This window comes from Colletotrichum karsti, assembly GCF_011947395.1.
Source record: "Colletotrichum karsti strain CkLH20 chromosome Unknown Scaffold40, whole genome shotgun sequence".
NCBI classification, from domain to species: Eukaryota; Fungi; Ascomycota; class Sordariomycetes; order Glomerellales; family Glomerellaceae; genus Colletotrichum; species Colletotrichum karsti.
In genome coordinates, this window is record NW_024065940.1 from 191,248 (window position 1) to 203,638 (window position 12,391).

Below are 12,391 nucleotides of genomic sequence, written 5' to 3' on the forward strand. Positions count from 1 at the left end.
CGCCTGCCTCTAGCATCGCAACTGAATCCAGCGCTACGTCTGCCCCAAGAGTTACATCCGTTGAAAGCATCACCGCCACTGGAGTTCCAAGTACTGTGGCGACTTCTCAATCTATCAGCATCAATTCGCAAAGCAACACACCCACCCCCCTCGGGCCCGGCTCGCAAAGTGGAAGTCAAGTAGCATCCGGTTCCGTAACGCCCATCTCACCGGTGTCACCCACGACGCCGAACATCAATACCTCGCCCGGAACGCCACAACCATCGAGCCCGACAGAGGCTTTTCCCGTTTCAATTCTGGGATCGCAACAGAGTTCACCTATTGCCAGCGTCAGCTCAGGGCTTCAGAGCATTCAACCCGCGGGCTCTGTTACGTTTCCAAGTGGAGTTGAGATTGGCGCCTCTACCATTACTTCGCCATCCCAGTCAGGAAGCTTGCAGACGAACTTGCCTACGGATTCGCCTCTGGTAGACGATCCAAGCCTCACCCCGCTACCACAATCGGGAAGTCTGCCCATGACGGCTTCCACGGGCGGGTCTTTGGTAGACAACCCAAGCATCACTCTGGTCCCACAGCCGGGAAGTCTACCAGCAACACTCCCAGAAGGACCAACTCCAGCAAACGATCCAAGCATCATTCCAATCCCACTGTCTGGAAGTTTCTCAACAACACTCCTGGCAGTATCACCTTCAGCAGAGGGCCCAAGCAGCAACACCTCGAGGAACTCGCTGCTGCTGTCGACGAGACCAGTTCAGGATGACTCAATACCAACGACAGCGATTCCCAGCATCCTGAACTCAGCACCCCTTCGAGGAGAATCATCTCCAATTAACGCAGCTCCCTTTACAGCCGGATCCGAACTAACGTCATCTCTCAGAGAAGGACCATCTCCAATCAACACAGCCTCCTTCACAACCGGATCAGCACCAACATTATCAGTTGGGAGCCAGGACCAGGCAACAGCCGTCTCTGAGCCTTCACCAGGTGCCCCCGAGAGTCTTCTCATAAGCCAACCAGTAGACTCGATCCAGCCAACTGCTACCGACCTAGTTCCCTCGGCCACAGATCCGAGCTTTATTGCTCTTGGGTTTCAGTCTAACTCCCCTTCGTCCGTCAAAGATGCACCATCTGATAGTGTTCTGCAACCATCAGACGCCTCACCACTTGCTGGCAGTCCAGTAGGGACCGAGGCTGCCTCGAACCCAAGCCTGGTGTCTGGAAGTCCAACAGCGCCATCTGCAACATTTGACAGCCCTTTTCTGGCGGTTTCAGGAGCTGAGACTGCACTCTCAGGATCGGATGGGGCTACTACTCCGGTAATCGTAGCTATTGAGAGTTCAGCACCGTCTGTCACCGCTTCCGCTTTATCTGGTGATGATATCACAGTGTCGTCGCCGCCTGGGAGTCAAGAATCCGTGCCAAATTCTGTTGTCCTCTCTGATGTCGACCCGTCTGTCACCGCCGTTCCGTTATCCGGTGGCGATACCACACTATCGTCGCCGTCTGGGGGCCTGGGATCCGTGCCGAATTCTGTTGTCCCCTCTGATGTCGACCCATCTAACCCCGATATATCTCCGGCAACTCAGAGTAATATTCAGCCCCAAGCAACTCCAGATACCCTCTCTTCTTCCTCAAACCTGAGGAGGCCTGACCTGAGCGATGAGTTGGCCACGCCCAACGCACCTCTGTTGGTGAGTCCAACGGCATCCGACGCCACGGCCGATGACCAGCCGACGGCTCACAGTCCCCCTTCGCCGACAATGGCAGAGACTGCCGCAGAACGGAAATCAAGACCGATGTCAGCGTCGGACAGACAGTCAGCGTCGACAAAAGAGTCCGCATCAGATCAGAGGTCCGCCACACAAAGTGCTCCGACGTCGGACGCCCCTGAGCAGACTCCCACCAACTCAGTCCCAACGGTATCTCAATCAGACACAGCTTCAGTGATCTCTGATACAAAGACCATCGAGACTCCTGCTCGTCTGACTCTGAATCCAACAGAGACAGCTAAGGATGCCAAGTCACAAGACACATCGACCGCTCGCGTTCCCAAACCCGAGTCGAAAGACAACTCCTTTAGCGTTCGACAGGTGGTTGTTGGTAATTACGTCCCTATCATCACAGCTCGTGCCTTCGTCATGGCCCTCAACGTAGCATACCCCCGGATCGCAGCCCTTGAACCTCTGCGTCAACTTATGACCAACGCCGGAGCCTCAGGCGCCGCACTCGCCGGCTCTGCCATCACACTCGCTCCCATCGCCGGTAGCTTGTTCCTCGTAGACTTCGGCAGCGCGGTGGCTGTGGAGGCCGTGACGCCGGATGCATGGTGGTGTGGTATACCCGCTACATCGACCGACCTCACGCCCTGCCCGCCCCGGTTGAGCAGGAATCCGTGGGCCATGAACACGTTGACGGCGGGTTTGGCACTTATCTCTGTGGCTTTGGCTTACGCGATCGGTCTATGGTTCAAGACGCCGTCTCGGATCAACGTCGATGCAACAACCATCTCCGGCGTCGCCGCGGTCATGGGCCATCCCCAGATCGAGAGCGATTTCGGAATGATCCCGAAGGACATGACGCAGACTGAGCTCGCGCTTTACCTGAAAGATAAGAAGTTCAACCTCGGCACTTTCCCATCCCGGAACGGCGAGAAGTATGGTCTCGTGCCGGCAGCGGTCTCTGCAGATAGTCCAGGTCTCATGCACCGTCTCGAGTCCACCGCAGTCGAGAGAAAAGCCAGCCTCACGCTCGATACCCCATGGACGCATATCCGTTTCCTCACCGACCTCATCTTCGTCGTGTTCCACCTCGCCTTACTAGGCTTCTCCGTCGCGGCCCTGACACATGTTGACAGCCCTCGTCGGATCTTCGGCTATACCACCCGTTCACAAATCACAGGAGTTCGCATCGGCATCACCCTGGCGGGTATCCTGATAGTTCGATACTGGACTATGGTATTCGCCGATGCCCAGAACTTCGCGCCCTACGCACGAATGCACGCCAAACCCTCCGACGCGAGGGACACGATCCTCAAGAAGGGCAACAGCGTGCCTCTCTTCGGCATCTACCCCCTCGCAAAACTGCGCTACACCATCCCCGCAATCATAGCACTCACCGCCCTAGTTGCCGAATTCTTTGTCGTCGCTATCAGCGGTCTGCCCTGGCGGCCGGGCCAGCTCCGCGGGGAGTACATCTTCTGCGGCGTGGCCTGTGTCGTGATAGCCACGATAATGCTCGTCGTGCAGGGGCTGGTGTTCTACTGGCGCTCGAGCCTGCCTTACCTGCCTCGTAGACCTGACTCCGTGGCGGCGGTGATGACGTATGTCGCAGGGACGACGATGGTGGCAGAGTTTGACGTCGTTTCCGGGATGGGGAAGAGGAGCTCGCGTAGGGCTATCAAGAGTATGGGGAGGAAGTATGCGTATGGGTTGAAGATGGGGGAGGATGGGAGGCAGAGGTGGGTTGTTGATGAGATTGGGAATGGGTATGAGGGCTCTAGCGAGCAGGTTCGTGAGAAGTTGGCGTAAAAGTTGTGTTTCTTGTAAATTCTGATGCATGGGAATTGAGTTTGTTCAGCGTCAATGACCTATTTACTTCGTGTTCACGTGCTTTTTGATCAGATTTCTCGGAGGGGAGTTAACATAGATAATGGATGCTTAAGACCGTGACCGAAACGAACATGTAGTCCTATGTGACCACGATATGCATATTTCGCATTCGATGAGTATTCAGGAATTCCAGCTGGCCGTCTGTTCTAACAGTGTATATTCATTCACCAGAATCATTCACGGAAGTACTTTTCCTCCCAGTTCGATAGCTGTGGAGCTATCGGCCGCCGCCATGGACTTGAGAAGGAATTCAGTATGTATTCAAAACCCCCGAAAATAGTAAATATTGCTGTTAGTCGCTTTCAACGTATGCGGACTTCTTCTCTGCTTTTTGGTCAGCATTGCTTCATGAAAAGTATCAATAGCATTCGAGCCAGTAAAGTGACCTACTCTTTGTGGACTTTGATGTAGACGACTGAGGCTCAGGTGACTTGCTTTTAACCGGAGCTTCCGAAGAGGAAAGCTTCGCTAGAAGGCCAGGGGGCGGTCGTAGAGGTCCTGCGGGGGAAAGCACCGGTACTTTCATGCCACCAGGAGGCAGTCTTGGAGATGCAGCTCCCGGAGGAGGCGGACCCGGTTGAAAACGTACTGGTGGGAACGGTCCTCGTGGGTGCATACCAGGTGGCCCTCCCGTAAACGGCGCCATCTTAGCTTTCAGGTCAGCGATTGGCCACATGCGCATTTCGAATGTTTCTCCAGGCTTGACTAGGTCGGCCCAGAGGCTGGGGAGCATGATGACGTTCGATTCCGATGATACAATGTCATAATGTTCTTCTTGAACATGTGGCCCAAGTATGTCTACGTGTAAAAAAGCCTCTTTCATGAGCTTTGAAAACCCCTGACTTCAACTAAGCAAAGATATCCACGGAGAAGAGAGTATGCACTCATGATAACAACTTACCTCCCAGGTCTTCGCCTTGTGGAATGGAAATATGAACTTTCTCCCCACCGCGTCTGTGATGTTCAGTGGCTCCTCGATCTTAGGTTCAGCTGCGGAATCGGCCTCCGGGGTCTTGGGAATCGTTTCTACCCCATCAATCTCCTCGTTTGTCAGGACAGTCCACTCAGCGAGAAGCTCGTTCACGATGTTCTGGGATCCGTTGGGTTTCTTAAACGCAGATCCGAGTCCGGTAAGTTGAAGGCTCAGTGCGGATGACTGCAAACGTGTTTCTTCTTCGTCCGAATCGCCATTCGAGTCGGACTTGGTTTCATCGCCGTCACTTTCCTCCAGCAAATCCGCATAGGAGGAGAACACGGTTCGGTAGAGCCAGGCTGCTGTGTCGTCCGGCCCGCCGTTCCACAAAACCAGTTGGTTCTGGGTGTTGTTGCTGGCATCACTGGGGTTTGCGTGATCATCTTCCGAGTCCGTGTCCTGTTGAGGAGGAGTGCTGGCGGCGGTGAGTTGTTGAAGAGATTGGAATGATGACTCGACCATGTTCTCCGCCTGTTGACGGCTGAGGTCTCGTTCAAGTTCAAGTTCCGGCTTAGAAGCAATCTCGTCCTTTTTCTCCGAAAAGCTGGCACAATATCAGGACTCCTCGTCTCACTGGCTTTCTAGACGTGGGCGAGATCAACTCACCTAGACAACACTCGAATCTGAACAGCGAGCGTCATAGTATGCAAAATCATGTTGATTGCACCCTTGTGCGCCTCAATCTGATAGAGCAGTTGCGTACTGGTCGACCGTCGGAAAGCCCATTTGAGACGCCCTACCCCGCCTCCTACATCCATCAATCTGCCGATAGCAAGCTGAATCTTCCCGATCCGCCTCATCGCTGAGCATATTTTCCTGAGCAACTTTCGCCGATAAAGTGATTTTCCATCCCGGAGTACACGTCGCAGCTCGCTCAGAATGACTGAAAGCTCGGAAATGCCGCGCGCAATGTCGGCGATCTCCCTGGGTGCTCCGCGCGTGGAAGAGATAAGCTTGTAGATGGCTTTGGAGAGCGAAGCCCCGGCCTGGGAGATGCCAGCCACGCTGGCGATGATCGATAAAGGATCCATACAGACCGTGTAGGATGTGGTGGTTGTGAACTTCGAGATGGCGTCTTTCCTAGAAACCCAGCCTTTGAAGACGAAGATGGTGGTGACCTTTCGTAGGTGAGGGGGGAAGATTTCAGAGTGGGAACACCAGTGAGCCTTGCAGTAAGCCTGTATGTAGGCTTCCTGAGTCTGCATGACCTGCATGTTCTATCACTACCTGGGCCCAATGGTGTGAAGCTGCGGGCAAGAGGCGCAGCGTTGCTGCAGGCTGTCTCCCAATACAAGCAAAGCGAGTTGATCCTTTAGTCTGTACGTATCAGCTAAAAAGTTTGTCTAAGTCAAATTCTTCCTCGAAGTCAAAACTAGAGCGAAAGGCATGCTTCAATGTTAGTATAATGAGTTGCGTATCGTTTCAAGACGATGTTTTAGGACTGAAAAGCAAAAGGTTGCGCCGAGGGGGAATCGAACCCCCGGCTCCCCGACGCTGCTGGATGGCAACGGAGAATTTTACCACTAAACCATCGGCGCTGACGATGATACCCATCTGCTGATGCAGGTGGATGGTTGGTGGCGATGGCCATGGAGTTGTTCTTCATCTAGGGCTCGCTTGTTGTGTGTGGGCCGTTGTGGAGGGTCAGGGTTCAGAGTCTCTGCCAGCGCATTTCTAACTACAACTTGGAGTCTCTGTCAAGTCCGTGATGAAACAAGTTAATGTCACTGACTGCTTCTGAGTAGTGTTCTCTCAGACGGATAGATCTTTCCCCGTTCGCCGGGGTGTATCGCTGGTTTTGACCCATCTGTTTAGCCATTCGGAAGATGTTCTTGAAAAGAACGGGTTTTGAACGAGATGGACGAATCAACTTCTTGCATGGTGCGGAGTAACAAGGTCAGTCGGCCTGTTATTGGCGCTGTGAGATTGACGTGACCATTTCTCGTCGTATCGTGTTTTAAGGCAACCAATAGAGCTAGAATAGTGAGGGTTTCTGCATGCGCCTGCAGAATTGGCGAAGCAGGCTGTGTTCCAGGCAAAGGCACACTGATCGGCTGACATGGAGTACGGCAACCTATTTATCTGTTCCCATCCTGGCGGAGCCACGGGGCCAACTGAGGCCATCCTATCTCTAGTCAGACTCGGCTCAGCTCAGTCTCAGACTTCACATTCCCAGTCCGGCTTTCCCACCCCGCTTCCGAAGCGAGTTTAGAGCTGGGGAACAACAAATGGCTTTGATCGAGACAACTTCTTCAACTTTATTCTCCATGGCAGCATGAGCACTCATTCCATGCAGTTCAGCTCACGTTATTATTCGAGCCATGGACCCCTTCTCGGCAGCAAGCGGCGTTGCTGGCCTCATATCCCTGGGTATTGAAGTCTGCAAGGGCCTGAACATCTATTGCCAGGATTTCCGATCACGCGACGTCGACATCCTTCTTTTGGACCAGCATGCACAAAGATTGGAAGCTTTCCTCCATCTGTTGAACAACAGGGTGACAGTTGGCGGAAAGATCGACTCGACTCTCTCAAGCACACTGGACGAGTGCTACAGCGCTTGCAATGTATGCCTGGCGGATTTCAAGGCTCTTAGCTCGAAATACTGTCGGCCTACAGCGGTCCGTGGCGTCAAGGAGCAAGGAAAAGAGGTTCTGAGGCATCTTCAATTCCCATTCCAAAAGCATAGGTTCGATGATCTCAGAACCCAGATGCGGGAGTTTCATGCCGCGCTCTCCAGCTGTCTTCTATTGTTGAACCGGTGAGATCCCCCAAAAGGCACTGGAGACATGGACAACTGGCTCATTAAAAATTAGTGATCTTACCAACCAGGTTCTTGATACAACTATCTCCGAGTCCGCAAAACTGAGTTCTGCGATTCTCTTGGAAGGCCAGAAAACAACAGCACAACTGGCCGTTTTACTACCGCAAATCGACAAAATAATTGAGAACAGACTGACACAATTCGAAACTGCGGTGAGACTGCGTCTCGAGAGAGTTGAGGAAACAATTCAAAGCCCCAAAAAGCCAGTATCCGGTCTTGGCAAAGACAGCACTGTTCCGATATCCAGATACGACCAAGTCAGGCAAAATCCTAAGCTCCTGACGGTCCAAGGTGTTGAACCAACTAGGTTGAAGAGATATCAACCACCAAAGACGCGGGAAAACGAGCCCGCTGAGTCACCTCGGTTGTTGATGTTTGGCTGCAGTTGTGACTCTGTGTCCCGGAGACATCAAACGAAGTACCCAGGGTCACAAGGTATGACCCATAGGAAACATTGCCAGCTTTCTTATCTCAATCCAAACATCCGAACAATCTCCGGCGAGATGAGACTTTTCAACACACTGTTTCGTTGGAGAATTGGTATTTCTTATTCCCATTCTGTGTTCATGAGAGACTTGAAAGTTCAACCCAACTTTACACTTCGTGCAGTTGTTGACCACAATGCTGGTGCGTTTCAACTGGTTCAAAGGTTAGACCACGTGGACAAAGGAGACAAACAAGTTCTCGAGCACGAAATGGCGCATATTTTGCAAAGCTTGCAAAAGTTATTTGTTGATCGTCGAGCATGGCCAACCGATGTCAATGAGGCTTACGAGTACAATATTCTTCACGTAAGTCTACCCAGGTTAGTTTCAATTCTAGCAGCTTATGGAACTTCCCTAGTGGACGTGTTTTACGTATCGCAATTATTGGCCTCAAGAGACAAGGCACCTGTTCATTCGATTCTGCAAGTCGTTGATATCCATGGGCGTGCCCCTCAATGAGACTGGAGCTTCAGGGTAAGTATATTCATAGACAGACTACTTCAGTTTGATTTCAAGTACTGAGACCTGTTACAGTAGCCCTCTGCAAGTTCTACTTCTGGATTCAGAGCAGGCACGAGCATACCAGCCTGAAATTATGCAGCGCTGTTCACTTGAGACCATGGAATATTTCGCCAAAGAGTTCGTCAGAATGGATGTCTACTGTCCAGGAAACCCATTTGGAGAGGCAAAACGACTGAAAAACAATCTGGCCTCGATTGTGCCAGGTATCTACCGATGGCTCGCTGATTCCCTTCACTGTGAGTACATACACTTTCATTTTCCAAGTAGCATAGTCCGAACAAGAATAGGGCTGAAGTGACTTTTTGTAAGGTTTCGATTACGGAGTTTTAATCTCCGCACTATTTCAGAAATCGGAAGCAGATCTTCGCCGGTTATTAGCTGTGTCACCAGATCTCATTCTCGAAACTGGCGCGTATGACCAAACGGCCCTTCATATCGCCGCGTTCTGGCCGCGAGGCTTAGAGCTACTGTTCGATCTAGCGGGAGCAGAGAGTCAGTCACTCATTGAAGTGCCAGATCCCGGCGGACATACCCCAATTCACTACGCCATCACATTCCAAGAAACGAAGTCCATCGCCTTACTACTCAAGAAAGGCGCTCGAATCAATCTCGAGGAAACAAGTAATTTCTTTCCAACTGACGTACGCACTCCTCCCCAAAGTCTCGAGGTTTGCAGTCTTTTGAGCAACGAACTTGCACACCGTAGGAAAGCAATGCTACGATATGCTGTTGAACAGCTCCCCACTATGGAGGTTGAACGGCTCAACTTATCGAACACGTCGATGATACAAAATAACGCCTACGATGTTTCCAAGTCTTTGAAGGCCCATGGCATAACAGTTCCGCAGGAATACGAGCAAACACGATTGGGATCCATATATCATTCTTTTCATCTCAGCGCGACCCTAGCGGAAGCTCTATTTCAATCCGGCTTTGACGGGTTTGACTTTGTCGTTCGTGGTTACACACCTTTAATGCTTTTTCGATGGTCCGCATGGATCTTTGAAAGAGGTACACTGAATGGGGTGACGAGGCTTCTTGAATGGTTTCATCAGAAGGAAGCTGACTTCCAAGCAATCATTCCCCACAAATCTCACATCCAGTCATCATCGTCACCATCATCGTCGTATGACCTACAACCTTTCAGATTTCGGGCAATTCACCGCGTTATATATGTGATGGGAGAGATCATGGTTGCAAAAGAAGTTTCAGAATGGACTGATGAAGATTGGGCCAGTCATGGAGCACAATATGTCTCGCTGACAAGGAAGCTTCTGACGGCCTGTCCACAGGACCCGTGTTCATGCTATTGTACGAGAAAAGGCTGTAGCCCAGGGTCAATTTACAACAAGGGATGGTCACGAGCAGCCCGGCCCCTGCGACCTCAACATTTCTTGGGCTCGCAGACAAGCGCAAATGGCGAATATGGGCAGAACCTTCGAAGGACACTGGGGGTGGTTTCTGGCACAAGCCGTGAAATTCTATCCGACTTTGTTCGTGCCTGCACTTTTGATCGTCTTGGTATGCGTCACACTTGTTGTGAGCATACAAATGCCTTTCCGAATGATGGCCACTCTATTTCGGATTTTATCGATGGCAAGGAGGAGCTGATACATACCATGGACCCAACCGACGTTACTGAGATAAGAGATGAGGAACGTTATTTACCAGAAGCTCTGGAGGAGCTGATGGAAGAGTTCGAGATCAAGTTACAAGACAGTAGTGAAACCGTAGAGAAGTTTTGGGGATTTTGGATGGAGAGGATGGCTGCGTTTGACCAGGAGAAAGACGAAATATCTGAAGAGGAGCTTCAGGCTTTTGCAAACATTGGAGTTCATTTGAAGGAAGCATAGACTTTTGCGCAATTGACCTGCTGGATTTTGAAGCACAAATATTTTTAAGGACAAGTCAACTGAGTAACTGAAACCGAGTTGAAACTGAACAGTGAGCGATGAGTGAAGTTCTCTTGGGCTTGCCGTGGAAGACCATACGCTTCATCCCACCGGTTTAAAAGACGAACTCTACTCAAGCAGTCGCAGCGTGTTTAATGGCAGACCCATGGCGAAAGTTTCCTCATAGAGACGCGTCGCGAATTAGAGTTCAGCCCGTCGTGCTATGCATGGAACGATCCAATGAGTTCATCTTTATGCTCATGAACTCCTCTTCCACGGAGCGTCCGGACAACTCTTCATTCTCACCTCTTCACACACGGCCGTGCTCACGATGATTGCTCTCAACATCGTCTTGCTATTACTTTCAATCCTCCGTTTCACAGCCGCAGATCGCCTGGGGATCGTCGTCGCCCGCTTCAAAGAACCCCTCGAACCGTGGTCTGCGGTCGCAAACAGCACCTATGTCTACGCCAAAGGCAACGTCCCGCAAACAAACGATACGGTCAAGCACTCCGAATTCCGTTCCTACATCCCTCTTCGCAATATCGGACGTGAAGGGCATACCCACCTCTACCACATCGCCAATAACTACGACACGCTCGACGAAGTCATGATCTTCTCACAAGGAGACCCGTTCGACCTCATTTCACCCGCTGTCAACACTACCTCGCAGATGGTCGACAAGGCGATGAAACTACCAATCGACGACGTCACGCCGTTCAACCCGACGCTCTTTCACGACCTCGCCGACTGGAGAAAGATTGACTGGAATAGCTCGAAGCAGTCGCTGTGGATTACGCCGAATCAAATCAAGACGTTGACGCCAGCTCGGTACACGCCGGCGCAGTTCTGGACGAGGGTTCTAGGCGGACGGCACCCGCCTGCAATACGCGCGATGCACGGCGGGACTTTTGCTGTGAGGCGCGAGACGATATGGAGTCTACCGAGGACGGTGTACACCAACGCTCTGAACGAGTTCGACAGGGCGAATTCGACCAACCCTGAAATTGGGTTCTTCATGGAGAGGATGTGGGCGCCGATGCTGTCTCGGAAGTACCGGTTGAGATCTGTGCAGATTCCATGACCGCAGGTTGGCGCTGTTGGTATTAGCGTTGCGCCAACCTACGAGGAGGCGAATGGACGACTGAGATTAAGGGCAGTGAAACTCAGCCACCTTGTTCTTGTCACGGGTGATTGCGAAGAGTCGATGTCTGGAAGGAGTTACAAGTTTTCAGTTTGTCAGGATCTATCAAGTAGACAGATCTAAGAACAAATAGTTAGAGAGAAAAGAAGATCCTCAAATTCATCCCCTGATCTCAGAGCTTTCGTGACTAGCTCATGACTAATTATGCAGCAAGACAGGGATGTTTATGCACGCAAAGATCCGAAGAGCCCCATTAAATGCCTATTTGAGGCAAATTTGCCAGTCCAGCTGCGCCGCGGACGCTTCCGGGTCGCGCGGCCTCCGATACGCCGCTCTGAAAAGAAATAAAACTAAAATAACGACACATTGACAGATGCTTCCTAGAACGGTAGAAGACATCAAGGCTGCCTGTTCACTCATATTTCGGGTCCCGACCACTCCTCCCCCGAAGAAAAAAGATATCTTGCTCCCAATTCCAACGGGCAACGGTCGGCTCCCGCAGTCCGCTTCCTTCATATCGACTGGCCATCCTCCGATTGGCGACCCCCACTGAAGTACCACGATCTTAGCCAACCCCGGCGCGCCAGAGACATACACGGTCAATCATACGATGGATGACGGCCAGCTGGATGCCAGCGGCCATGAGGACGCTCCAGATGACGGTCCCGATGAGGCGCCTGAGCAGTCTTCGGCCAACACACAAACGACTATTCGCAGAGCTGTAGGTGATCGTCGTCTTGTGGCTTTTCTGAGAAATCCCAACTGATTTGATGTTAGTGCGATGCGTGTAGAGCTCGAAAGGTGAGTTGACGTCTTGACAAAGTCATGTCTTGAACCCACATGCCTAGGTCCCACGATGCACGTCATTACTTGGCATCAATTCAAACTTGACCACGTTAAACATTCTGCGAGGGGGACAAGACACTCACATGACTTTAGATCCGAT

At 51.7% G+C, this 12,391-nt stretch overlaps 3 protein-coding genes across 3 annotated transcripts; 2 read left to right on the plus strand and 1 right to left on the minus strand.

Annotated features, from left to right (window-relative positions):
- Positions 1-1,760: 1,760 nt before the first annotated feature.
- On the plus strand, positions 1,761-3,527 carry CkaCkLH20_10405 (uncharacterized protein; the record flags this gene model as incomplete). Its single annotated transcript, XM_038893119.1, has 1 exon — positions 1,761-3,527. One exon carries the CDS (start codon positions 1,761-1,763, stop codon positions 3,525-3,527), a length of 1,767 nt encoding a protein of 588 aa, XP_038741529.1.
- Positions 3,528-4,076: 549 nt separating this feature from the next.
- On the minus strand, positions 4,077-5,786 carry CkaCkLH20_10406 (uncharacterized protein; the record flags this gene model as incomplete). The annotated part of the gene is made up of 5 exons (XM_038893120.1): positions 4,077-4,106; positions 4,198-4,446; positions 4,510-5,125; positions 5,188-5,383; positions 5,444-5,786. 5 exons carry the CDS (start codon positions 5,784-5,786, stop codon positions 4,077-4,079), a joined length of 1,434 nt encoding a protein of 477 aa, XP_038741530.1.
- A 4,846-nt stretch (positions 5,787-10,632) lies between these two features.
- On the plus strand, positions 10,633-11,385 carry CkaCkLH20_10407 (uncharacterized protein; the record flags this gene model as incomplete). Its single annotated transcript, XM_038893121.1, has 1 exon — positions 10,633-11,385. The coding sequence occupies one exon, from the start codon at positions 10,633-10,635 to the stop codon at positions 11,383-11,385; it is 753 nt and encodes a 250-aa protein (XP_038741531.1).
- Positions 11,386-12,391: the final 1,006 nt, after the last annotated feature.